Here is a 26,424-nt window from a genome sequence, read left to right as displayed (position 1 = left end):
GAGTATAGATACATGAGAGCGCAAATAAAAGAATAATTTGAAGAAGAAAAACAAAGCGTCCACGAGTGAAAGCCCTTTCATGGGACATCAACAGGTGGCATTAGTTTAAGAGTGAGGAATTGTGGGTATTGTATTTCAGGTTAACCACATGAGACATCTGAAATCAGACCACCCCACAAGGTAGCATCTCAAGTGTTTAATCTTGTGGCTCGGCTTCAAATGGGCCAAACAGATGGCATCAGCGGCGCATAAATTAACAACCGCATAGCTGGTAAAAAAGACGGCCAACATTCCAAACTTCTCCTGTATTGTTTTTAACAAGTGACAACTTGCCGACGTGCGCTAACATGGACGTTGCCAGGTCGGTGTTGGATTCCTGAGCTGCGCTTTATTTACGCTGTGGGTGCCACCGTGTTGACAGCTGAGGCATTTTCAGACCCATGAGAGGTGTGTGTAATTGCCAGCAAGAGTCACACTAATGGAGGAGAAGAGGATAATTATTAAAGGGAACAAAGTACAAATGAGCCGCCAGGGTTATGAGATGGAGGCAGTGGCATGTGTGGCATTTACTGTAAGAGGCAGAAGAAGAACAGAATTTGTTGGATCAGAATGTGCTGGCATGAACCTGGGTCCCATGAACGTTTTATGGTGTTTTTTTTTTTTTTCTTTCCTGCTCATTTGTCAGCTGATGTGATGGTGTCTGGGTTTGTGGAGGTGAATTATACCCTGTGCCTCCATCTTTAACACTTTCACTCTTAACACCCCCCCACCGTTAAACCATAAAAGTCCTCACAATCCAGACTTTTGAGCATTGAGTTTCAAAATTAGGGATCACTTGTGGTATGCAATTGTTTTTATAGTAAAGTGAATAATGTTGAAGAATCTAGTCATAAATGCTGAACCTAAATCTAATGTAGGTGTGGTTTTTCTCAACAGGGCAGGTGGTGCCTTTTAAGCTGAAAGAAAAATCATGTGTTGGCATAACTCTCTCCTGGAGTTCCTTTTAATTAAACTTATTAAAGTAGTTTTTTTTTTTTTTTTTAGGAAATTAACAGCACTGGTGAAGACAGGTTGACACATGTTTTTTTAATTAAAATGATTAAAAACTACATTATCCGCAAACTTTACAAGCACTCAATATGGAAGCATTAACGATATCATTACATACATAGATGAGATTCTTAAATTAACATATCAGTTTCAGATGTACATGCTTTGAGCATAAACAGAAATAAACAGGAGCAAGATGAATTAACATTTTGGTATATGAAAGGGAAAAAGGGGCGGCATCTTGTAAAAAGAAATCAGAAGAAAACAAGTAACATTGTGCTCTTTAATCCAATAGACAATAAAATACAACACACTTGTACATTTTGGCTTCCTAGTTTTGCATAAAGAACGATATCTGAGATCAGTCAAGACTTGATTCGTAGGCCACACATCTTTCCCATCATTAGCATCCTGACAGTATTACAGGCAGTTGTGAAGATCTTTGGTTTTGTTTGAAGGAACCACACAGATATATGTACACATGTGGTTTCTCTAGCTGCATGACTTTTGCCCATAATAAAGCAAGGTCCTCTACTGTGTCAAGGCTCCAGAGGAGAGAGCAGGGAAACGCGCTTTTCCTCTAAATCAAAGGGAGATAGGAATGAGACATTGTTAGGTTGTTAAAAAAGAGGAATAAGGCAGACGGTCTCTATGTGAGATCCACAAAACATCTTGCATATCTTATTTGTACCTGAGCTGCCTTTTTCGTATCACTATTCACTTTGAAATGAAATCTCACTTTTTCAGCAAACATATCCCCATCTTTCAGAGTCATGAATGCTTCCTTCTTGTGGAACAATTTTCTAGTAGATATTAGACACCTGATACCTGCTGTAAATGCCTTTAGACGGCTCATACCCAGATGATTGTGTGAAGTATTGGCAGAGCCGTGAGCCCCTGGCACTGATGATCAGTAAATTAGACCAGAGATGACAGAATCACGGCCATAAAGGCTTCAAAGCACTCACTGATTACACAGAACAAAGGGACCTGTGCACAACAAGGGAGGGTTTTTTGCATAACTGCCCTTGGTGTTGGTAAGAAGATACCACTCTGACCCAACCGCCTCCTCTTAGCACTTCATCCCCACACTCTTCCTCCTCCAGGGCTGCAGAGATCTCATGTGTAACTGCAGGGGACAGGCCCTCCGGACAGGGGGAATGCGCACACACACCTGTGGCGCAGGAATGTGTGTGTGTGTGTGTCTAATCATGAACTCACTAATTACTTGGTGAAGGACTTGTTAAAAGGACTCTTTAAGTGTGTTCAGCAAATATAGGAGAAGGAATATTTAACATTTAATTCGGCAGAGTTTCAGATATTTGTAAATACATAACCAGAAAAGAGAAATCAAAGTTCAAACATAGTGCAAAAATCAAGCGAATGGCTTATTTAGCGCAGGAAGGCAATTTGGAAATTGTTTAAAAGATTACGGCTCTAGATACACCATCTCACTAACAGAATCTGTTGGGCGTGGTTCATAAGGAATAAAAGTTTTTAGTGCATCAAAGCTACATTGGAAGACAAAATAATTACATTAAAGATTTTGTTTTTTATAATTTAGTAGCAATATATTACACAAATTCCAAATTTATACTTAACAACAAAATATGGTTTATATACTGTGTATACTTATATATATATATATATATATATATATATATATATATATATATAAAAGGAAAGGTAGAGAGAAATGCTTAAGGATGTTGGGTATATGCGCACATTTCCCCACAATTTGGCTCAAATAAATATCAAAAGTAAACTGTCATCCAGTTCAAAAATACCAGACTAGGACTTTTTTCAGAAAAGGGCTTGAATAAGAAATGGTAAAGAGTAGACATAACAAGACTGAAATATTTCTGCAGGAAAAGAAACCAATAAACACCCCTCTGCGTAAGTCTTTTACATTCCTCAAAATATCAGCCATTGTCCTGTTGAAACTTGATACACTGGTGACACAGCAGAGGAGAATTCATTTCTTAATCATGTGAGTCCTGGCAGATAAAAATGCTTTTCTCACAAAGATGCAGCGATTGTGTTGAAACATCCGCTGCATTTCATAGCACCAAAGGCTAACATGTCCGTTTGGATAATAAATTAGGCAGTAAGGTACTGCATGAGTCCTGTTAGCACATGAAACAGCCCTGGGTGCAACTGAGGATGTTTTTTTTTTTTTTTTTCTTTGTTTTTTTTTAACAAATGACACAATATTTTTGCATAATTAAATTTTACAGAAATTAAAGCTTCAAGGAACCAATTGCTACAGCAGTGCAGCCATGCCTTGGAAGGATGTCAGAGTCACTCAGTGAGCAAACATCCAGTCCGACTGCTCTTCCCAACCTACCAAGTGAGTTGGATCAGTCTCAACAGGCTCTCTGATGAATGTCTGCTGTGGTTTTTCGGTTCATTTGCTGTACTGATTGATCATATCGCCATTGTCCTGTGTGTTTTAATGAGTACCTGTTTACACCATACAAATGATCCTGAAACATTACTATGGCTTCTCTGGTTTTACCACCATCATCTGAACCTGTATGGCTTTTATAGTCCTTTTTAAGAGTACACGTTTTAGCACAGTGCAGGAGTTTACTCAAAATTTACAAAATACATGGAAGTCTTGAGAGAGTTGGTAAAACGCACAAAGTCTTTAAAGCGAGTGCCGGAGAAATAAAAGACAAACATGCAGCATTTCTCTTTTTTTGGTTTGTTATTTTTTCTTTCAGTGTTCATCTTTTTTGTTCATCATCCTCCTCACTATTCCCCCCTCACTTCTCCTGCACCCTCTGCTTGTCCATCTGTCTGTCCATCAGTAAGGCCTCCAGACGGACTCATCCAAACGGCCTGAGGCACTCATGGCAGTGGGGGAGTTGCTATGGCTGCCGTCGGCCTCCACTCCCTCGCTCTGGGTGTTCAGGCCCGGGTTCATCAGGCTGTTGGTCCCCCCGGCGCCCGTGGCCCCCGAGCAGGACAGCAGGCGGGTGGGAGAGCGCTCGCCCCCGGTGTTCCCAGGCGCCACCATGGAGAACTGGTAGGATCCAGAGCCTGTGCCATAATACAGGTAGGAGTTGGACTGGAAGTTCTGGGTTTGGTTGTTTGAGTAGGGGGGCGGCAGGTAGGTGTGGTATCTAGAAGAGGCTGACATGCTGAGGCCGCTGATGCCAGTGCTGGAGGTGTTGGCGGAGTAGGGGAAGGCCCCGGGGTAGTGCATGCGGGGGTCTGAGAAGCGAGGGTCAGTCAGCGGCGACAGAGACGGGAAGGTGGTCCTCTGTTGGAAGAGATCTGTAGTCCCTGTAGGGAGAAACAAAGAAACAAAAGGTTTGAAAGAGTCAACAAACATTCAGCCATAAATGAAAACCGCTGTTGCGACTACGAAACAAGGGGCTCAGAGATTTCTCATTTTCTATTATTCTAAAAAAACGACCCTCATCTCCAGACCAGCAAACTTCCCCAAACCCCCAATTCTGAGCTCAGATTTCTTGCGATATGCCTGTCCATGGAAATGTTTGCTCAAAGTAATGAACTGAGACATTTTTTGCTTAATAACAGTCATCAAACACTGACAGCACATCATCCCACAGCCCCGTGCACAAGACTGAAGTTATGAAAAGGCCCCCTCGCTACGGCCCTCCTACCACTCGTTCAAAAGGAGAGCAACGTACAGTATTCTGTCTTTCTCAGCGCAATGAAAAGACACATTGTCGGTCCTGAGGGGTGCTTTGTATAAACACTGATGGTTTGTTGCGCTGTTGTGCAACTCGTCATAAATCATACTTAGACGACAGAGGCAGACGGTCGCAATCAGACACAGACCGAGACACAGAGAGACAGAGAAGGAAAATGAAAGGAAAGAGGGAAGGAAGGAAGGAAGAGGAACAAAGAAAAAAAAGAGAGTGTTTCTGTGTGAATATCCGCTAAACTAATGTGTATCACAGTCCAGGACCTGTCAGAGTTAACTGCTAAGTGTAATCTCACAGGTAACAGAGCACTGTGAACTCTGCTGTTAGGACTTCAGTTTCACTGCACACTTTCTAATTTATTCAGCTGACAAAGGGGGAAATAGAGATATTGGTTAAAGGTTTGACTTGGCAGGTTTCCTACCTGAGATTTGGGGCTGCTACTGTCACCAACTTAAGTCAAACACCATATTGCCCCTCTCACTTAGCTGAGAAGTATTATTGGCTGATGGTACATCCTGAGCTTCCTGAGCTATGAACCCATTCACAGTTCTGCAGTTGAGCAGGACTAGGCCATCTACTGTACTATTTAGGTTTGGATCCTGGTACAGAGACAATTATGTTCCATATCTCTGCTACATTGTGTGAGTTAGAAGGAGGTACATCAGGTTTGTGAGCATAAAGTGACTGAGGCAAAACCATCTTCTGTATTTCCTCACAGGTCGGTTCATATTGTTTATGCTTGTCACTGAAAAGCAACTGTAAATCTGTCTAAAACTATCTGGCCTGACAAGTGATGCATGTTGAGTCTTTGTGCTCATAACATTCATATTTTGGAAGAAGGTAAGGCTGACATACTCTGCAACTGTAAACACCCTTAACCTGGTTGTGTGCCACAATGCCTAGGGAGAGTTTCTCATGGCCGATGTCAACACATAGTACGCTCCATCCACACCTGCCGCCTGTACACACACTGTACACACACTGTACACTCACTGTACACCACAGCCTATGGTTATTTGTTTGTCCGCATGTGGCTTTCATGGGTCCAATGTGCCCACATGACTGCAAGTGTAAAATGTGGATTTGGATGGCAGAGAAAAGAGCTTGTATTTGTGAAATAGCAAGCGCTTGCACGCCACAGCCCTGAGGGGTGAGAATGCCAAACTTGCGTGCCACAGTCTTGTTGAAATGTCTTTTCCCTATGTCTGGAGAACTGGGTCCATTTTCAGCTACAAAAAAATCCGCTCCTTTTGCAATTTCCATGGCCCCTGCTATACTATTCTTTTTTTTTTTTTTCAACAACACATTTCTGCTGTTGAATTTCCTCTTCTTTTTGGGATGAGGGAGTTTGGTGGTGGTGGGGGGGCTGTTTCTTTTTCCAGAGTCTACCAGGCACCGGAGTCAGGCTGCATATCTGATTTCACGCGAGGAAAATCCAAGCCCTCAGCTGCTGTTGATTCGGGTGAAGTGGAGTCGGCCCACTAATTCCTACCGGACTCCCAAAAAGCCTTTGCTCTCTCTCTCTCTCTCTTTCTCTCTCTCTCTCTCTCTCTCTCTCTCTCTCTCTGTCCCTTCATCTCTCCCTGTCTGTGCTAATTTTAGGCTACAGGGTGAGGCTGGGGAGGGGATGTGTGGCGTGGGGACTTGATGGCTCTGGCTGCTGCAGCCCACCCCGCACATGATCTCCATTTAATTGGAGTTGGTGGAAACGTGTTGGCTAAACTGCGGTGGGGATCGACTCCTGTGTTCTGTCAGGAGAAACTGGACTGGACACTTATCACAACACCTTAATGGGCTTGTGCAGTATCAAGCTCTTGGCTTTGAGCCAGGAGGAGCCTGCTACCACCTTAAACTCTCTACAGCACGGTAGCTCCCTCTGGAGGAGAGGGCTCTACTAACTGTTTTGTAAGTGAGAAGCAAAGTTTTGCAGCCTGCTTATTCTCCTTCTTAGCCATGTTGCATACTTTACTGCATCCCCACCCTCCCCCACCCAGTGTAAGTACAGGCTTCACTGTTGTGGCTGTGGTAACCGTGGTGTATCTTTGGCAGAATGGTTCTTCCTAACTGAGCCTAGTAGTAGCTGCCTGTAACCTCTGTAGCCCAAAACCACACATGATCTCCATTAGGCTCATCTGAAACGTGTTGACTAAATTGCAGGGACAGGAGAGTGGATGGACCCCAGAGGGTTAGCTGGCACAGTCTGCTGTCTGTGATGTTCCTAGTCCATGAAGCGGGTAGCTGGGAATCAGGGCTTTTATTGAGAACATAGTGTTCCAGCCCTCTCTTTCCTTGTCTAGCTTTGAAGCATAGCGCACTTCTTTAATTCTAAAACACTCAGGGTGGAGTTGTCCTCTTCTTCCTCTCTGCTTTGCTCAAGAAGTCCACTAGTCCACAGTCAAGCGTGTAACCCAGATATGACGGGAGGTTTGCCTCATTTGCATATGGGAGAAACTGATTTTGGTTGTTAACATAAGGGCAAGTTTGAGGCGGTCATGTCTGTGTGTGTAATTGTTCGCAGTGTTATGTGTGTGTGTGTGTGTGTGTGTCTGCATGTGGTGGTCGGTGATGGGGAGATGCAAATCCAGACGCTCACCTGTGAAATGTTTACTCAGGCTTGATGCAAACTGTGACGGCCAGCGCCCAGGGAATGGTGTCTCAGGCAAATAAGTGGAGGGAAGGAAAAGGGAGATGAAAACCCCAGAGCTGGTCCAGCACTGCGTAAAGACGCACTGTGCTCTCCCTCATATCATCTCTAATGAAACGTTACCGCACTACAGCTCCTCTCAGAGGTAGAGATCTCCTCTTTCATTTACTGACAGGATTGGGTGGTTTGGACTGGATGCCATGAGGGTGAGCAGTCGTTGAACAGGGTGATCGTGACAAAGCAACAAAAAGCCACTGCTGGTGCTGCAGTCACACAGGCTAAAGAATAGGAGACCCAAATGAACACAAATGATCTCCAGGTGTTTTTTTAAGCAGCAAGGCTTTGGGGCCGGAGCATCATGTCAAATGCAAATGATAATCACCTCTGGACTGTGGCACCACGGCCAACAGGCCCAAAGCCTCATCCATGGTAGGCACTTCATCATGTAGGCACAGAGGGTTTTGCATGTCCACAACTTGTGACATGCATTACAAGCATGGGTAAAGGAGGTTTGTGATTACAAAAAACCTGAGATTTTCCTAATGCATCAACAAGCAAGGCGACATGATTAATGTTGTTGTTGTTGTTAAGTACATCCTTTTCTATGGGCGAGATGATACTTCCTTGTAAAGCCACTGAAGTGATGTGTGTTTTGCTGACCCTAGACCATGTATACTGTTGTTGTAAGGACAAAGCAATATGAATACAAGTAGCATCATCATCATCGTCATATATTACACATTTTCCGCTCTATCTGGATGTCCTAGAGTTTTAAGTTTGGACGGTATCATATGCTTTTCACTAACCATCACTGTCAATCACATTTTTCACACGATCGCAAATGTTTTGCTCTGCAGTGAATCTCTGCTTCACACAAGCAGTAACATATGTAAATATACAATTCCCCTGTCTCAATACTCTGCTTCAGGCTTTCTGTTGTATCTGCTAAATTGTAGAAAAGAGAGCAAGATCAGTGAGCCAAATCTAAAAGTCTTTTTAGTCCTCTCTCTCTGGAGAGTGGGTGACTCAGCACGTCTGGTGTGGTGTGGTGGTTTCTGGGTAGGGGACAGATAGGAGACTGAGGGGGCCGTTAGACAGCAGCAAAGATCCAAATCGCCAAGAAACAAATGCAAGAAAGAAGGAGTGGGAGGGAAGAAAGAAGAAGAAGAAGAAGGCGGCGGCGAGGAGGGTGGTGGTGTTGGAGGAATGTTGTGGGGTGCAGTAGGGCCCTACGGGCAAAACGAAACGGAGTCCAAAATTGTCACAACAAATGGCACACCCTGTGTTATGCCCGCCTTTTCCACTCCTCTTCAGTATTGTTTGTTTCAATTTGAAAAGCTGAGTTTACTTTTCAAAATAAATTATGATTATGTCTTGTGTCTGTGCAACTAACAGACACCCTCGACAACAGTGATAGCACAGATATGCACGAATACACGCTTTCCTCAAATTCACATCCAATTTGGGGTCAAATTAGGAAATGCTGAGATTTATGTGAGGAAAAAAAAAGGCTTGAAAGTGTATCCAAAATTCCACAGAAGTGGCATAATAAAACAGGCGGGAAGAGGAGCATTGCAATGTCTCACCTGGCCATGGTCTCAGGTCCTCCTCCACCTTGCATGTCTTCAGAGCGGGGGTGTCCATTTGCTCCTGCCACAGGGCTGGTGTAACACACATTATGAAGAATAGGTTAACACTGGGATCTGCTTATTAGAAATCATTCTGTCTGAGCAGGAATGTAACATTTGAGAATTTTGTGGTACCCAGAGAACTGTGTGGGGTGTATACGTGTACAGGGTGAGGAAGTCGCTGGTTGTGCCATAGAAATTTAAAGCACGATCCAAGAAAACGCTTCATGACAGACTTGTCAAAACTGTCTTGACATCTGGCGGTTTGGAGATGTGTCTTCCTGTCACAGGTTGGCCTCTGCTGACTGAGCAGTGAAGACTGGGAAGAGGAGGGGTGGTTTTCTCACCAGAGTGAGACCAGGCTTGGAAAAACATGCTTGATGGGTGCATGGGAGATATTTTTGGGCCTTTCAGGCGAGACACTGGAGGGGCAGTGGAGACCTGTGAAGTGCAGGACACTCGCTAGCCTGTCCAGCCAAGCTGTCAGGAAGTGAAGGAGGGTCGAGCACCCACTGGCCCAACGCGTGGGACCCTGCTTCACACTCAACGGCCACACCGCATGAGGGCTGACACAAACAGGGGCTGTTTGCTCTAGGTCTGAGGCAGTGCAGTTGTTACAAGACAGCGTGCACGGAGCTCTGTGGACATGAGCAGTCTCAGCACATTGGTTGTACAGAAGTCTCCTCTACATGCCTCTTAACAGTGTTGCGTGTTGTCCAAAACTTTTTCCCCCAACTATAGATTAATGTTTTCACCATTAAGACAGACAACTGCATATCGTATAACCACATTTTGTTTCTCATGGTGTTCTACTTTTAATGACGGCAGCAGTCAGCCATGTGGTATCACTATGACTCGGCCCTCCGCTGTTGAGATACCGCAATATAGTAAACTCCTAACCTCCTGTAGTGGCAATTAGAACTTAGAAGGATGCCAGAAGCAGAGGGAGGGGGGTGGCGCTGGGTTGTTCACCTATAGCCGCACTGGGCTCAGCATGTGTAAGATCTGTGCTTCCCCTGGAGCTCCTCCACTTCCTTTGCAAAGGCCCAAATCAGCACTCAGTCACTGAGAGGTCCTGCACTATGCCTCACAATGGCAAATTCTTACACATAAATGGCCTTATTCAGAAAGGCTTCCAAGCAGCTGGTGCGATTCGCTCAAGAAAATAAACATTTCCTTCAAATATTTTGATTGGCCAGCAGACAACGTCAATACCAGAGGCACAGATTACCCCTGTTAATAAGAGGACCAACCCCCTGGGCGGAGCCGAGGAGCGGGGAAGGCAGGGACTGAAATGGGAAGAAGCGGCGACTGCGTCACTAATAAGAAGCGTTGGGGTGGTGCCAGTTTAGTTTTGGGGAGGACACAAATAAACACATGCACTGCTTTTGAAATGCATGTGTAGATGAAAGGGGTGGCTGAGAAGACGTTTGAGCCAAAATGGCATCCATCCTCGTGACTCCGGATCCAGCAACGCCTCTGAGACATGTAATGCGCCTGCCGTAATGAAGCGTGTCATTGAGACACAGTGAATGCCGGTCCTTGTGCTGGCTTCCTGTTTCGCTTAGGCCTTAGGCGTCGCAACAGGGAGAGAATGTGAGAGAGCAAGCAAGAGAGAAAGAAAGACGCCAGCGAGGGAAGGAGAGAGAAAGAGAGCGTGTTAGAGAGGGGAGGAACACGGCCTTGGCTCAGCTATGTGGGACATTTGATATGTCTTTTGAGCCCTCACTTATAACGTGAGCAAAAACAAACACATGGGCTGAAAAATCCTATGTTCTCTTTGAGAGCTCGTGGTCCTCCCACCCCTGCACTCTCCCCAGACTCAATAGAGACTGTTCATGGCACACATGTAGTTTCTGTAATTGCTGAAATGTAAAACTCAGCCTGACTCTGATGTGAAATTATAACTTACACAAACAGTTGAGTCTGGTAAAAAACAACTTGCTCTCACTTCTCTTTTTTGTTCTTTTTTTCCACCAAGGAGGCGGCTTCAAAAGATTCTTTTTTTTTTGTTGAAGAACAAAAACATTTTCAGTTTGAATTATTCATCTCAGGGTCACAAAAAGAGAGTAACCACAAGTGAAGCTTTCAGGCACCATAACAAATAAACTCCGTGGCGGCCATTGACATATTATGTAAATAGTGGAGTGCAGAAGTAAAACAGAGTGTCTAAAGGATTGGTCCAGATTCCTGCTCTTTTTGGTTGTATTGGCCTCGGAGGGCCAGCTTCCTGCTTGGGTTTGGCAGAAATCAGCATGAAACCCAACTAGCGTGACGGCTATACTCAAAAGTCCACACCACAGCTACCTGACGGTGCTAATTTCCTGTCTCGCTCTTGCTTCTAATTGGCTGATCATGTCATTCTGGATGTGTGAATTAGTGTGAGTCTCTCGGTCGCGGCAGTGGCAGAGTGTCGCCTCGAACCTGGGGGGCCGGCCAGCTTGTTTATGTGGAGTAAACAGTGTGGTCACTGTGGACAAGGCGGGAGGGGCACAGCTGCATTAGACTGGTCCTCCATCAAACAGGACTTTCTCAAGTCAGGCCACAGCCTGAACACAGCTGCAGCATGTGTGTGTGTGCCAGTTGGCCAGGAGGAAGTCAGAGGTATCAACATTTGTAAAAGTGTCATTGATAGAAACGGTTTACTTTTTTATAAAATTTGAGAAATTCTGAGTATGTGTCTTATACTATTTCTGCAAGATTCTACTGACATTTTTAATAACATCACCACATGGGTCACACATTCAGACAGACAGGCACACAATCACATTCACAAAGACTTGCATGCTCTCTCTCACATACACTCACACACACACACACACACACACACTCACACACACTTTTGGGCCCTCATCAAAGCACCAAGCACTTGACTTGATGGCGGAACGTTATGTTAGTGTCTGATATTCATCTTCAGAGAGGAACACACAGGTGTTGGAACAAATAACATGTTAAATGATACCACCTCAAAAGTGCCAGGACTTTTTTTGGATGATTAAATTGCTGCTGTATTTCTTTTTTTTTTTCCCTCTCTTACTGTTAAAACACATTTAAGTTAAAAGAGCCGCTTTCGTCTCGGCTGTCCGTTAGAGGCTGTGCCAGGGGCTTGTTGAGTTTTGTCTGCATTTGAAATGGAACAAGGTAAAACTGGAATCTGTTTTCCACTTTGCACTTTGAGCAAAATCAAATTCTCTGTCGTGTGTTTGCTTTTCTTAAGAGTGGAAAGAACTGTGTATAAATCATAAATGCAGTGTCACGGTGAGATGTTAAAGGATGAAGTACATTCTGTATCAGAGCAAGAAAAAAAGCTGCCACCCACAGACCCATTTAGTATACACATGTACCTCACTTGAGGTTTTAAAAAACAGAATAACAATTTAGTACTTGATTGTCTGAGTGTCAGATTTGCTTGACTGGACTGGTTGAACCACGCATTTTCAACCACACACACACACACACACACATACTATACACACCCTCCGCCCTTGCTGAGAATCATTCCACATGTCTAGCAGGCTTACCTGTGGCCACAGAAGAACAAAAACAAGCAGCGAAATGCTGCGTCTGCCAACGCGCAGGAATCCTGTCACTGCATGTACTGTAATGAGCTCTTAATTACCCTGTCTGTCTGGGGCACTAACGGAGAACTTGCAACACTAGCACAGAATTGTGTGTGTGTGTGTGTGTGTGTGTCTGTTTTGTATTTTCAATATGACTATGGTGCAATTGTCTGTGTGTGCGTCTGTGTGTGTGTGTGTGTGTGATTTAAGAATCCAGGGTAGCATTGAGCAGATGTCTGGAGACATGTCCTGTTGACAACAAAACAGAGACGGTATTTCATGGCTCAGACAACAAAATGAAGCAAGGAGGCTTTAGGAGGAGATGACACTGTATTTTCTTATTTAGTCACCTTCAGGGGGAAAATGTAAAGTTCCAGCCCCGGATAATGGAAAACATCTTTTGTAACAGCAACACAGGAATCCATTTAATTATAACGTGTTGATGTGAGATCTATCACTCGGCAATTCTCAAACAAACAGGCCCCGGGATTTAAAGTATCTGCAAAATACAACAGTGTCTGGCAGGGCTGCCAAAAGCAGAGACGTGTATGCTGTTGATATGTAAACACCTCCCTGTGTCTCTGAATGGGATTTATTACAACAGGTCTATTTTTGTTTGAGCTTCTCTTGTAATACTGCAGAGTTGTTGCCTGTGCATGATTCCTACACATACGGGAGCGCTCCGTGTGATGTGTGCCGCGACATACATTTCCACTCTGCCGCTCAGACACACCAACAGATAGACGAGGTGGGAGGGAGAAGGGCCCTCTGCTCTGTTATTTAATTATTTTACCACTCTTGCCCTGCGGTATGCCGTCATGATGGTAATACCACAGATTAAGGTGTGTGGTTTTTACAGCCCTTTCCCTTGTCTGTCTCACTCACACACACTTCTTATAGACGGCCTCCAGTCACTGGCAGCTGTAACATGAAGCCTCAAGGCCTTTACCGTCTCTGACAGTTCCAACTGATGTTAATGTGTTGTGTCTGCTCACAGTGTATGTACTGTACATGTGTGTGTCGCAACATAGCAGCCCTTTGAAGCCTGACAAGCCTATGACGCTCTAATTCCTGCCTTAATCCCGTGCGAGGCAGACGAGAGCAGAGCAAAGGGCTGCTCTTCGTCTGCTGTCTGGACCAAGTCTGTACACCTCTCCCTACCGACCAGAGCAGCCCCCCCACCTCACCCCCCCGTATTCAAGTCAGCCTTCAGAAACTTAAAGCTCGCAGCATAAGCTTAGCTGCAGGGGGCTTTTTATTGGCAGACAAACTACAGAGCTCACGCCAACCTCTAAACCATCAGAAAATTATCATCACAGTGGCTGTATTGTGTTGAAGCTCCACAGTGTTTATTTTCGGCGTAACCGGTCGTTGGTGCTTCTAAAATGGCTGACATGTTTCTTCCTGGTACAGGCTGTGCGAGGGAACAAAATCAATATCAACAATAAGTAAGGACATGGGGGAGCAGGCTAAAAGTCCCCGTGTTCTCCACAGTCAGCTGTTAGATAGGCCCGTACTGGTGACTCAGCACTGGCTAAGCTGAGCACAAGGCCAAACACCGGCGTATGGCTGCGATACACACTGATAGAGTTCCACCTACCCAGAGCTCCCAAACAAGCCCTCCTGTACACAGCAACATGCTGATACAAAGGTAATGAGATTCATTAGCCAGCATGAGAACTAGAGAGTGGGTGGGAGAGGAGGGCATACTGTGTGTGTGTGTGTGTGTGTGTCGTCTCTGTGTGTTTAGTCTGCATGATTCCAGACATGGCATCCTGTTAAAGAGGCTCTGACATATGACGGAGAGTGAACACTCATCCTCACTCCAGCCGTCACCCACGCAGCTGTCCACAGCAAATACACACACATGCATGAAACAAAACCCCCTCCCCTCCATCGCACCACCTCAGTTTGAGTGTCAGCCCCCCCTCTACCCACCCTCCACCTCGCCCCCGCACATTCGACTGGTCGGAGAGTGACGTGATTGCCAAGGTAGCAGGCGGCTGTTACATTCCTGAGGCTGTAGTGTGCGGTGTGTGGAGGCCAGCTTCAGCACCCAGGCCAAGCTCGGTTGGCAGCACCCGCCATGCCACCTGGCCACAGACTCAACCCTGCACGCTGTGGGGCCCGGACCCACCAACGCAGGGCATCCGGGGACAGAACTGACAGGAGCTTCCCCTCGGATAGCCAACATATATAACAGCTCTCAGATTAGTGGAACAGAACTCGAAAGCCCCCCATGAAGGAAACGCAGATGAAGGGCTCTTGGCTTGGTTTGATGCTGGGTGAACAGCATGTCCTGTGTTGATGTGTAACAGATTTGTATTGCGAAATACTTAACCTCTGGCCAAATAAAACCAAATATATTTGTTTTATTAAAGGAGTTATTTACTTCTAAGTAATGGCAGTTAATGTGAGCTTATTTTACAGTGTTTGGGTGATTTAGATCTTTGGGATGTTGGTTGCTTGTGGTTGCATGTATCAGCGGTCCTCACCTTGTGTGGTGCTGAGGTGGGTTTGGTGGATGGGGCGGGGATTATTGTTCACAGGGGCCATGCGCATACTCCGCTGGTAGCGCTCTATCTCTGACAGCCTGTCCGAGAACTGCATCTTCTGGGGGTCTTCTATCTTGACTCTGTGCCCTGAAACAGCAACATGAGGAGGACGGTTAAAAGAGAGATCAAGGCCAGTGTACCACCAACACAACCAGGAAAATGGCACAAAAAGGCTCTTTATATTTCCAAAGCTGCACAAAAATAGCAAAGACAATAAGAGGAGTCCTACTGGAAAACTTTTCCTTCTCCCAAATGTCTTAACAGAGCCGGGCAGTTCCACATACCCTACCAAAAAACATCTCCTGCATCTAAACTGCAATTAGTATAAAATCAATTTGGACAATGAAGACCATTAATATCCTCAGTCGTAATTCTCACTCACACTGGATGAAATGATGTCAGCAGAGAGAGAGAGAGAGACGCTGTCACCATGTTTTCAGCTTCGAAAAACAAAAATATTATTTGAATCTTAGCAGACCTTGAAATACATTGGCTAGACACCAAATGTTACCCAAGCTGCACCTGCTGCCGTGTCATCTGCAGATAACGATAGCGTAAGTGGTTGAAAAGAATTGCTCGAGGAATGTTGTTTTCCCTGAACTTAAACTCCAAGAAATGATAAACCGTGAATTCTTAAGTGAAGTGATTTTTATCTTGCTACCATCTTTTGAAAACATGAAATAGTGAGAAGATCTGCCCCCCGTAACCACATCTCTCACAAACACCCAGACACACATGTTCAGGTCTGACTGACACAGCACTTAGTCAGAAGGAAACACCCAGACAAGGCTACCAGACCATATAGTCATCAGTTTTAAACATAACGGATAAAGCAGAAGAAAAGAAAGACAGAACGAGAGCTTTTGAACGTGTGTGTGTGTGTGTGTGTGAGTAGGAGATGCGAATCAGCGTAAGTGAAGCATACGGCTCTTTAATCCAGACCTGGAAAACTAACCAACACACTTAGTGCCCTTATCACTTTGATGTCCCGTTCAGGGAGATGGTTAAAAAAAAAAAAAAAAAAAAACCCTCTGATCATGCCTTTTATCTAGACACACACATGTATGCAGACATATACAAATACACATGTTCACACACACACGCGCACGTATGTGCACATGCTCTACATGTGAACACACCTTCAATGCCAGACATGAGTCCGGATGAGGGTTCTGCCTCTAATGGGAGGAAGAGATTTTAATGTAACTATCAATGCACCAAAACTGTGTGTGAACCAGCATGTATACATTCTGTGGTTTTCTCCCTGGCATCTCTACAGAGTAGCCTAATGTGAAGTAATGGCTGGATTTGAATATTTTATTACTATATAAAGGGGGCAAGGCAGACGGACCAATATGGATTTTGCCCGTCCTTTCTCTCCACTGACCCATGGGCAATATATCTTCCCTCGGAGGCTGACCCATGGGTAAAGTTTCCTCTCGTTTACCGCTCTGTCCATTTGTTTGTGCCCACCACCTCCCCTCCATCCTCTTTACGAACTATATAGAAATAGCTAGCATTGACGCCCCCCCACCCCACCCCACCCCAACACACATGCATGCAGATATACAAAGGGTACGCAGGCGCACATTGATGCACAGACACAATGTCTGAACGCTGGAAGGCACTGAAATCAAAATCTCTGCCACCCAATGTCCAAGTGCAGCAGAAAATGCTTTGGTCCTATTTTATTCACACCCACTGATCACCAGTTACGTTGCACTTAAGTGTGAGTGTGTGAGGAAGAGAAGGACTCAGTCATGACTAATCTGTCTGAGCAAAGACAGCAGTTCTGTTGCGCTCCAGCTGTTTGTTTTCACGAGCATTCGGACGCCACAGGAAAAGATGGTGTGTGTGTCTATGTGTGTGTGTGATTCCACCCACCGGCCCACCAGTTTGCTCCATGTCGTTACTCAGGAACATATCCTGGGCAGACACACGCCGGCACAAACACTGTAATATCTTTTTTATTCACACTCGTATGTGGCCAGTCTTTAAACTGTGATGGAAGGAATGAAGGCCTGCGTTCTCTCTCGTTCTTTCTGTCTCTCTCTCTCTCTACCTCACACACACACACACACACACACACACACACACACACACACACACACACACACACACACACACACACACACACACACACACAGCGCCAGGTCTAGGCTCCATCACCCACATAGACACTGTGGCTACTGTCTGTTCCAGGCCAGAGCAGGAGCGGCCAGGGGAAGCAGCCCTCCAAATATAGCCCCTATATGTGTCCTTGTGTAGTTATTAAGAGATTTACACCACCTCAAACGGCTGAGGTCAGGGAAATGATACATCCCACCACTCTCTGGTTGGAAAAAAAGACAGACGGCAGGGAAAAAAATGATAATTGGTCAGTTTTTCTGTGGCCAATGGTGGTCCAAGATGAATTGGCTGGCTCTTTAAGGATGAAAGTGATCATTCAGCTGCCCACATACACACACACACACACACTTGAGCCTAGCTGTGGATCCGATGGCCCAGTTCCAGTTGGCAGGGACACACTGCATTTGGCGACACACTGTTTGGAGCTTCCAGTAGGGGGTTTAGTGGGCTGTGAGAGGATGACTTTGGGGGGAGCAGAGGCTTCATTAGAATGAGGCCTGGAGCTCATTAAACCGGGGGCCCACAGTTGCTGTTAACACTGCTAATCAACAGGGAGGTGACTCGAAACTTTCTTTTCCCCTTTTCCTCTGTTTTTCTCTCTTCCTTTGTCTCTTCGACACTTATACTGAACTATACTGAATCACGGGGTACAATTTCATCATCTTTCTCTCAGCTGTTTGTTTTTAATAACATATACCTGTGCCGCATGTGATTTAAAGTGGTTTTTAACGATGAACCATGTGACAGCCCTCTTTTGTCTGTGCTCCTCTCCTGCCCGTTGTCTCTTGTTGAAAGAAAACAGTGTTCTTTGCTGGAGAAATGTTTTTATGACAACCTAAATCATTACCGTCCCTCAAAGAAAGCACCAGAGAGACTCAACCCGTAGCTCCCAGTTAAACCTCATGTTAATGCGCTCTCTTTGGCCAGCTGACCCGGCCTGTAGCCAAAGTGTGTCCGCTCAGACCGCCAACATTTGACTCCTACTCTGCAGGTCCGAGGGCCAGAGGGGTGCCGATGCACCACACCAGCCCCATTTCAGAGGGGTTTCTGTGGTTGGATGAATATTTAATGTGTCAGGGTGCACTTAGGAGAGAATGCCCTTGTTTTTCTCTCTATGATATCATAACCACAAGATAGAGCTGGGAGATGGGGGCCAATGCACACATGAGGCCTAAACAGCAGTGCTCAATACACACCCAGAGCCGAAATGGATGCTAAAGGTTGTAGATTTACTTGCCTCCTCTCAGAGTAGCGGTCGCATCATCTGAAAGCATTATGGAAGTCTATGAAGAACAAATAAAATGCTTGATATAAAATGTCTGGTATTAACGATGTACTGAAAGGCGATGGCTGTGTTTTGAAGAAATGGGTGTGTCGTTCTCAGCCCCGCTTTGTTTTGTGTGTGTGTTTGTGTGTGTGTTTGTGTGCATGTATGTGTCTTTTTGTTTCCTGATAGTGTATTATCTTTGCTGCAGCATAACTCATGATGTTGCCTTGCATGGAGACAGGTTCAAGTGAAAGTGATGCCAAAAGTGTGAAGTTTTTTTTTCACCAGATCGCCCCCAGTGCTCTAAGACCTGACCACATGAACGGCAAACTCCTCCAGGTCTTGCCCGGCCTTCTCGCCACAAAGCCTATATCAGCTCAACACAGAGAGCGTGTTTGCTCAGTGAGGTGACAGGCAGGCCTTGAACACCGATGCCACAGCTGAACTATCACCCAATACGACCTGTTTCCTTCTTTCATCCCCCACATTTTCCTCTACTTCTCCTCTCTTTCTCTTTCTGCCCGTTTGTCTCCGTCTCCATTGAAAGAAAGAAACATATGTTCCCGTCCAAAGGGGGACACATTAAACACAAGCTCTTTTTAGTAAAGGGCTGGGCTCTTTTTCAGGGGCAAAGTGAAACTCTATCTGGACGGCAAAGGCCAATACGTGCTTTGGCCCCGGCCCAGGTCTGCACTGAATATATTTGAAGTGTAAATATTTGTATTCGACGTATAAATGGACTTGATAGGCCCCTGATAACAGACTAGAATTGATTTGGAGTGCAGGTATCACACTTAACACTGAAAACTATGTCTGGACTGTAAAGTCTGTGTAAATATGCTATAGGATTGCATCCAAAAATGTGTAGGCAGTTGTGATTCTAATAGGAAGGCCACTGTGATAGCAACTGACTGTGGTATTTTGTTACAAAATATTTGAATGAGCTTTTTTTTTTTTTTTGTCTGTTGATGAATCAATAGTTGGACAACTTAAAATACATCTATCTTAAGTAAGGTAAGTCCACTCTTTATTTGGTGACTTAGTGAGAGTTAGGGTTAAAACATGCGAACACAAAAGCAGCATCCTTATCTACCTTTTGAAACCCCACATTGAGATGTGGGGCGACAGTTGAACATATATTGCAGAAAGGCCTACTTGCCTGCAAGCAAACTTCCGTTTGCCCTAAACAGACACTGGGGACGTTTCAACATATGTTGAGCAAAGTCTTGTACACCTGTCTTCCTCTTCCTCCTCTCTAGCAGACCTGAACCCCCTACATTTGCGTTCCCACCCTGCTTCTTTCCGCTGCTCTTTCTTACACTTCCCTTTTTGTTTTTTTACTGCCACCGTAGTGCAGCTCTGAAAGCATCTCTGCAGAAGTGCATTTGGCACCGTGTTTCTCAAGGCCACCAATCACACAGTTGGGTATTTACAGTGGGACGAGTCAAAGTTCTTGTTTTGAGGCTGACCCTGAAGGATGTGGGTTTTACCCTTGGCTGGTGATTGTGGCTGTCTCGTCTGGGCTTAAATGAGTTGATGCTAGCCGCACACAGACATTACACTCCTTTACGCTAATTTACATAACACTCTTGTAACACTCTCAGTAAGAATGCATTAGATTTTACGACTATATCATTACCAAGGATTGAATGCACAGACTTTTCTTGACATGAAGTGTGAGTTGAAGTCTCTGTCATAAACATGGCAGCGCTGAATACAGCGGGGAGGGAAGTTTAGTGGAAAACATTATTTCCATCTAAGCGCTTAAGGAGAAGGTCAGCAAAAGTTTTGGCACACTTTTATCTGTAGTTCACCCTCTCTGACCACAGCTGGGGGATCGTCTGGTCCCTCAGGCAGATGCATCAGCGTCTCTCTGGGGACATCAGCAGTGTGAAAATCCCCCTCGCAGGCCTGAAAACAAGCTGCTCACAGCGGAAGTTGCTACATGAGACTGTTTGAGCAAAGAGCGCAGCCTTCCTTTTCTGATAAGGGGATAAAACTCTTTGCGTTAGTCTGTGTGTGTGTGTGTGTGTGTGTGTGTGGAACAGAAGCAGTGCCACACAAGGACAGCCCTACAGCGAGGCAGGTTGAGGCAGGCAGAGAGAGTGAAGGGGTAACAAAATAAAGCCCAATGCACCCGGATTCTCTAACAATAGAGCACGGCCCGTAGCACGATGGAAGCAATCAACCCTCTTTTGTCCCACCATTCCATACTGTGTGTGTGTGTGTGTGTGTGTGTGTGTGTGTGGAGTTGGGGTTGGCTGTTTTTCACGCCTTTTTGGCTGCTTGCCTGCAGACTTCATAGATTTCCCATTGCTACTGCTACTGCTGCTGCTATGGCCTCGTCGAGCAGAGAGGTCCTATTTGGCCCCGGTGACAGATTATTAAAGCAATAAGCTGCTTTGATCTGCTTTTGGTAAATGTTGTGCATGTCGGTGTGTGTTTGCATGTGCATGCTAGTAAGGTTGTTCAAAGCAGCGAGGTGCAGGGGGAAAGGTGGGGGCCTTGCAAGGCTGTGGGAAAGGAAAGCAAACTGCCACTGTCACATACATCAATGCAACGCCAGCAGATGTGTCAAACGGCTTCGCGTTCACACCTCTGTGCATACTAGCTCGCACAAAATAATGTGCAACAAGCGTGTATTTGTCCCTTAACACGCACACACACACGCACACACACACACACACAGTTCCACTGAATGACAACTGATATTCCAGGTGGGTCAAAATAAATGTGTGAGATTTTAAATGTGTGAATTTTCCACCGTATAGGCATATGCATTCTCAGTATCTCTGAGGTTATCATGTTTGTGGACTGCTGCCATGGTGGTGAGGTTACAAACATTGACCTCTTCTTTTCTGTGATGTTTCCAGCCTAGTTTAAAGAGCCATGGCTTCCCTCTGTGTTTACCCAGAGGATTACAAGCTTCTCTGCTCCTGGAAGCAAAAGAAAGATCTTGCTACACCTATTATTTGCTCACTGTTCCTAACCATTAAGGCCTGAAGAAATAAATATCCGAAACCACAGGGTGGTGGTACACAGCGTCTTTTCCAGTAACCAGCAGGTGCCTTCTTCCCACAAACTGCTCCTGCTTCCACCCCCGTCCCCACTGCCCCAACACAGAAAACGGTTTATTGTCATAATGCAGCGGGGGAGAAAATATTCCTCCACTCATGGGCCATTTATTTTTCTAAATGCAGAACGGAACTTTTATTGAATTACAGCTGAAAGGTCGTAATGGCTCCCTCCTGTATGGGTCAGTGTAAATAAGGAAGAGTGAGCACACACAGAGTGGGCATTTTACTTCCCTTCATAGGTGGGTAAACAGGAAAGGCGCTTGGCCGGTGAGTTTAGAGGGGAGTGTGTAGGGAGTAGCTGGAGAGACAGAGAGAGCTGAGTAACTACGTTAGCCAAGCTTGTCAGTGATTCTGAGAAAATCTCTTCTACTTGCATCATCAGAGTGAATTAAAAGCACTGTCTGGGCCCTCTGTAAATAATTCGGTAGTTCGTAGCACGTCCTGCTGTTCTATCTGGCGTCAGCAAATATGGGGTGGAAATTTTTGTCTGAGTGGAAAAAGAAAGGGCATTTCACCCCGAGGCCATTGTGTGTGTCTCCGACAGTCATCAACTGGCCTGAGGAGGAGACATCGCGCTGTTTGAAACAGTTAGACAATGTTCTTCTTTTTTCCTGTTTTTAGCAGACACTTGTGCATTGACGCTACAGCAACATGCCGAAGAGCAAACAGAAGACAGCGAGGGAAGAAGAAGAAGAAGACGAAGAGAAGAGCCAGTAATAGACTAATGGCTATATTTTCTCTGCTTATATCAAAGTTTAGTTGAGGTATTTAGACTAATTAGCTCTGCTTCCACAGGGAAGCCTGAGTAGAAAAGCAGAAAAGTAGGATTACCAACAGTTGCACATGTGTGTGTGTGTGTGTTTGTAGCCCTCAAAGGGAGTTGGCCTCAAAGCTACTAGATGTGGTTAAGGTGGCAACAGTGGTCAAAGAGCTTCCATGTCAGTCCTTTATTTACCCTCCCACAACAAAATTTGATTATATTACAGATGCTTTCATGTCTGTCCTATTACACTATAATGATTCTGACACAACAGTCCTGCATTCATTCATATCTAACATAAAAACACATAAAAACGTCGTACAAAAAGATTAATGATCAAGCGTGATTGGCTGTCTCTAATATGCAGACGTCTTGCATGACTACTGGAGGGAAGTGTCCTCATCCGCCACCCGTCACAAGCCTCAGACCTCAGAATGTAGTGAATGCTTTGTCCCAACACACACAAGTTCCTCTCCGGAATCACTCCAATCCTATTCAATATGCACTGCCGCATTCCAGTGGATTTATCAGTTGGCCAATATTTGCACTACTTCTAATCACTGAGGCCAAGTATGACGCGTCTGGAGTGACCCCAGGGAGGAGGAACGCCGTGGTCGACGGTCTCCAGTCACTGCAGACGCCACAGACAGTCATTTCTCTGAAGAGGCCATAAAATCTCCACTTTATCTATTCCCATCTGTCTGTCAGTGGTATTGAGGCAGACTATCTTCTTTACCAAATCATAAATTAGGTGGTCATGAGTTTGATTGTTGTGTGTGTGTGTGTGTGTGTGTCTGTGTGTCTATGTGTGTGTGTGTGTGTGTGTGTGTGTGTGTGCATGTGTAGGCCACTATGTCTCCAGGTTATACATCTGGGAGTCATGGTGAGCCATTAGGAAAGCACCCAGCATCAGACATGCCACTGTTTTTCCCCTCCCCTGGCACTGATACACCTGTAGGCCTTTCTTTCAAAGACGCCCATCTCCATTTTCAAACATCAAAGTTGCCTTTGAGAGAGCAATTCGCACCGAGGGTGAGCCTTTCATGTGATTTGTGGAGCATGGGCGTGGCACCGTGGGGCCGACTTAAAGAGATGGATGCACCTGGCAGGTGTATGAACTGAGCACCCACACACGCAAATACATACGCAACAACACGCATGCTATCTTTTTGTTGACTTTACAGAGAGACTGCAATATCACAGGAAAAATAACACAGCAAATGTCATTGTTTGTCTATTTGCATACTTGGTACAGTCTGTGTGCCAAATGCAAATAGAATCAACCCGCCAACTCCAACATGCACCCCCGCTGCCCCGTCTCCCCCCCACGCCCGCCATTCTGCTCCTGAAGCTGTGTGAACACACCCAGCCGAGTAAATAGAGGCAACAAAACACGACAGCGCTTGTGTGATTTCGGTGGGTGCATGGGCCCATGGGTGGGAAGGTGTGTGAGCTCTATATGAATCTATGCAGGGATTGCATGTACACATGTGCATTGTGTTAGTGGTTAGGGTGTATTCACGTGTATCATTTTCAAGTCTGATCATACAAATTGCCACTTTGACCTCACTGAGGTGACTTTGTACAGGCTTCCACGTCATCATAATTCAGCAAACAACTGTCTCTCCTGTCTGTTTCTCTACTCCTCTCCACTCACAGACCGCTGGCTGGGAACAAAGAGAGTCTAAAAGAATTAGATTTTCAGAAAAAACAAAAAACAACAAGAATTATTTGCTGGTTTTTCTGGACAGTTCGACTTCATTCTAACTGGGTTGAAACCTTTTGCTTTCTGATTCAGATTCAGCTGTAAAATTGTTGCGTCTAACTGCAGCGTCACACACACAGACTTGAACTTTGAGTGCTGATTTTCACACACAGATAGCAGCTTTGAATCTGTCCTCAGAAATTCATAAAAGTAACTTTTTTTCTTGCCTCAAAGTCAAAAAATCATTCAAGCACAAAGTTACTCACTCATTCTCATTTTCTTTCTATATCTTTTCTAGATCTATGATGATATTGCCTTTCTATACTCGTTCACATATTTTAATACTCTGATGCAAATTATTTTTTCAAGCTCTTAAAAAGGAGACAGACACGCATGGTGAAAATTATTTCTGAAAGTCATTTCAAAAGCTCAAAAATATTTCCGACCCTGATTTCATCTTTTCTTCCAGGAGACTGATTCATTTCAGGTCAAGAGATACAGAAATACAAACAGCCCCCTCCCCCGTGGGTAAATAGGCAACGGCTGATGTCATATGTAAGTGAGGGAGTGAGAAGGGTACCAAAAATATAGCTGTGGGATTCATTGGTGAGAATAACCCTGCAGGGTGCATCAAATGTGTGAGCAGAGGCATCTGATGGTGGTGACAAACTGGGAGGGCCTCCACAATAGACTCATCTGCTTTCCTTTTTCTGTGCTGTGTCTGTGCCTTTTTACCTCAGCGTGCTCTCTCTTGTTGTTAAATGTGGCGTATTGTTGAAGCTGCTGCTCAGACAGCAGTGGAGGGAGAGTTTTCACTCACTACAGTTGTGCTTCCAGTTTTACCTCAGCAGTAGTTCGATGGTATAGTATGACAGATAGATGGGGGGAGGAGGTGGAGGGGGGCATGATGACGAACGCCGGATGTGTGATGAGGAAATCAGCAGTAAGGGAGACAAAAATACTGAGCTGAACGTTTAGCCTACTTACTGCTCAGCAGCAGTATGCTGTACGTGTGCCTTAATATCCACGTACAAGTGTGTCTGTGTGTGTGTGTGTGTGAATATACATTAGTGTGCCCATGTGTGTGCCTATCTTACAGCTCAAGTGTTTTCAGAAGGCATGGTGTTCTTTGTTACATTGCTGCGGGCGAGGCGCCGCCACAGTCCTGTCCGTCAGGTTCTCCTGACTGGATCAGCAAACATTAATAAAACCTCCTCCCCCCCGTCGGTGCCAACTCCTACCGCGGCTCGGCTGGCAGCCATGCAAATGCAGACCCTACGCAAACAGCCTGTAAAGCCCTGTGCAGGGCCGGCTCTGCAGCCTGCCAGCCTGCGGACAGGTGAGCACAGCGTGGCCAAGTCTGGCTTCAGGCTGTCTGCACTCTATGAATGATAAAGGCTCTGATGCTCGGGCAACATTGCGTGACATTGATAAAAACTGGGATCAAAGCTCTGTTGGAATATATAACTGTCTCCCAGGATGACATTTGTAATGAAAAAATGCTGTTAGTTTTATGTGTTGGCAAAAGTGCCTCTCTGCCTTGGCTCTAAAAGTTGTACTGACGATATAATGTGGTGCCTTGTGGTTAGAGAAGAATCTGATTATTTTTATGGCCCTAATAATGTCTGAATGGTAGTGTGTGTTCCTGTGCCTTGACTGTGTCGGGACATGACTGATGTTAGACTCTCAGAATTTGCTTCTTGTTTAAATAAGAGAGGCTCTTTATCTCATCTCACAAGTGATTTCTATTTAGAGGCTACGAGACCCTCAGCACACGACATTGGTCTGAGATCTCATCTCGGCCTCAGATCTGACAGCTCATTCAAACCAGTATAATGAACAATATAAATGTGCTGTGTGTCAAAGTAATTATTCTATCAAATGTGATCAGCTGTTTGAATTTCCTGGTTGATGCACACTTTTTTACTGCTTGGTAACCGGATGTATTATTCATATTTCAGATAAGCTCTGTATTTCAGCCATTTTAACATTTGCACAAATCAAGTAATCGGTGGTTCAGATGAAGGAGCGTCGACTTAACAAAATCATATTCAGATGCATTTTTTAAATCAGCCTCTGCCAAAGTTTATTTTCTGTCATTCTGTGAATTCACCCCCAGCACCGTGTAACAGAGTTTAATGGAGCCCTAAATTCCCCCTGCCCTATATTAAACAGTGTCACTTTATAGCACCCAGCGCCAGTGTAAAAGTAGCACGGCCACTCTGACGCCTCAGCTGGAGCACTAACATGTTGACAGACAGGCAGGAGACAACCTTAATGTACACAGTTATTTCAAGCTGAGGCACTCGCAGATGCACATGAGAATGCATTTATGCACAGACACGTTTTTTTTTTTTCTTTTAACTAA

The 26,424-nt window shown here is 45.1% G+C and overlaps 1 protein-coding gene across 1 annotated transcript in view; it reads right to left on the bottom strand.

The window, feature by feature from the left end:
* Positions 1 to 1,319: 1,319 nt before the first annotated feature.
* Positions 1,320 to 26,424, bottom strand: part of runx3 (RUNX family transcription factor 3) — a 47,948-nt gene continuing 22,843 nt past the window's right edge. Inside the window, exons 6-8 of the mRNA XM_070841944.1 lie at positions 15,058 to 15,204; positions 8,961 to 9,035; positions 1,320 to 4,341 (exon numbers count right to left, since the gene is read on the bottom strand). Of these exons, the coding sequence (XP_070698045.1) occupies positions 3,860 to 4,341; positions 8,961 to 9,035; positions 15,058 to 15,204 (704 nt within the window). The 3' untranslated portion in view covers positions 1,320 to 3,859. The remainder of the gene's footprint in view (positions 4,342 to 8,960; positions 9,036 to 15,057; positions 15,205 to 26,424) is intronic.

The sequence above is a fragment of the Pempheris klunzingeri genome, chromosome 13 (assembly GCF_042242105.1).
Source record: "Pempheris klunzingeri isolate RE-2024b chromosome 13, fPemKlu1.hap1, whole genome shotgun sequence".
Classification (NCBI taxonomy): domain Eukaryota; kingdom Metazoa; phylum Chordata; class Actinopteri; order Acropomatiformes; family Pempheridae; genus Pempheris; species Pempheris klunzingeri.
This window is presented reverse-complemented; position numbering and strand designations above follow the sequence as displayed.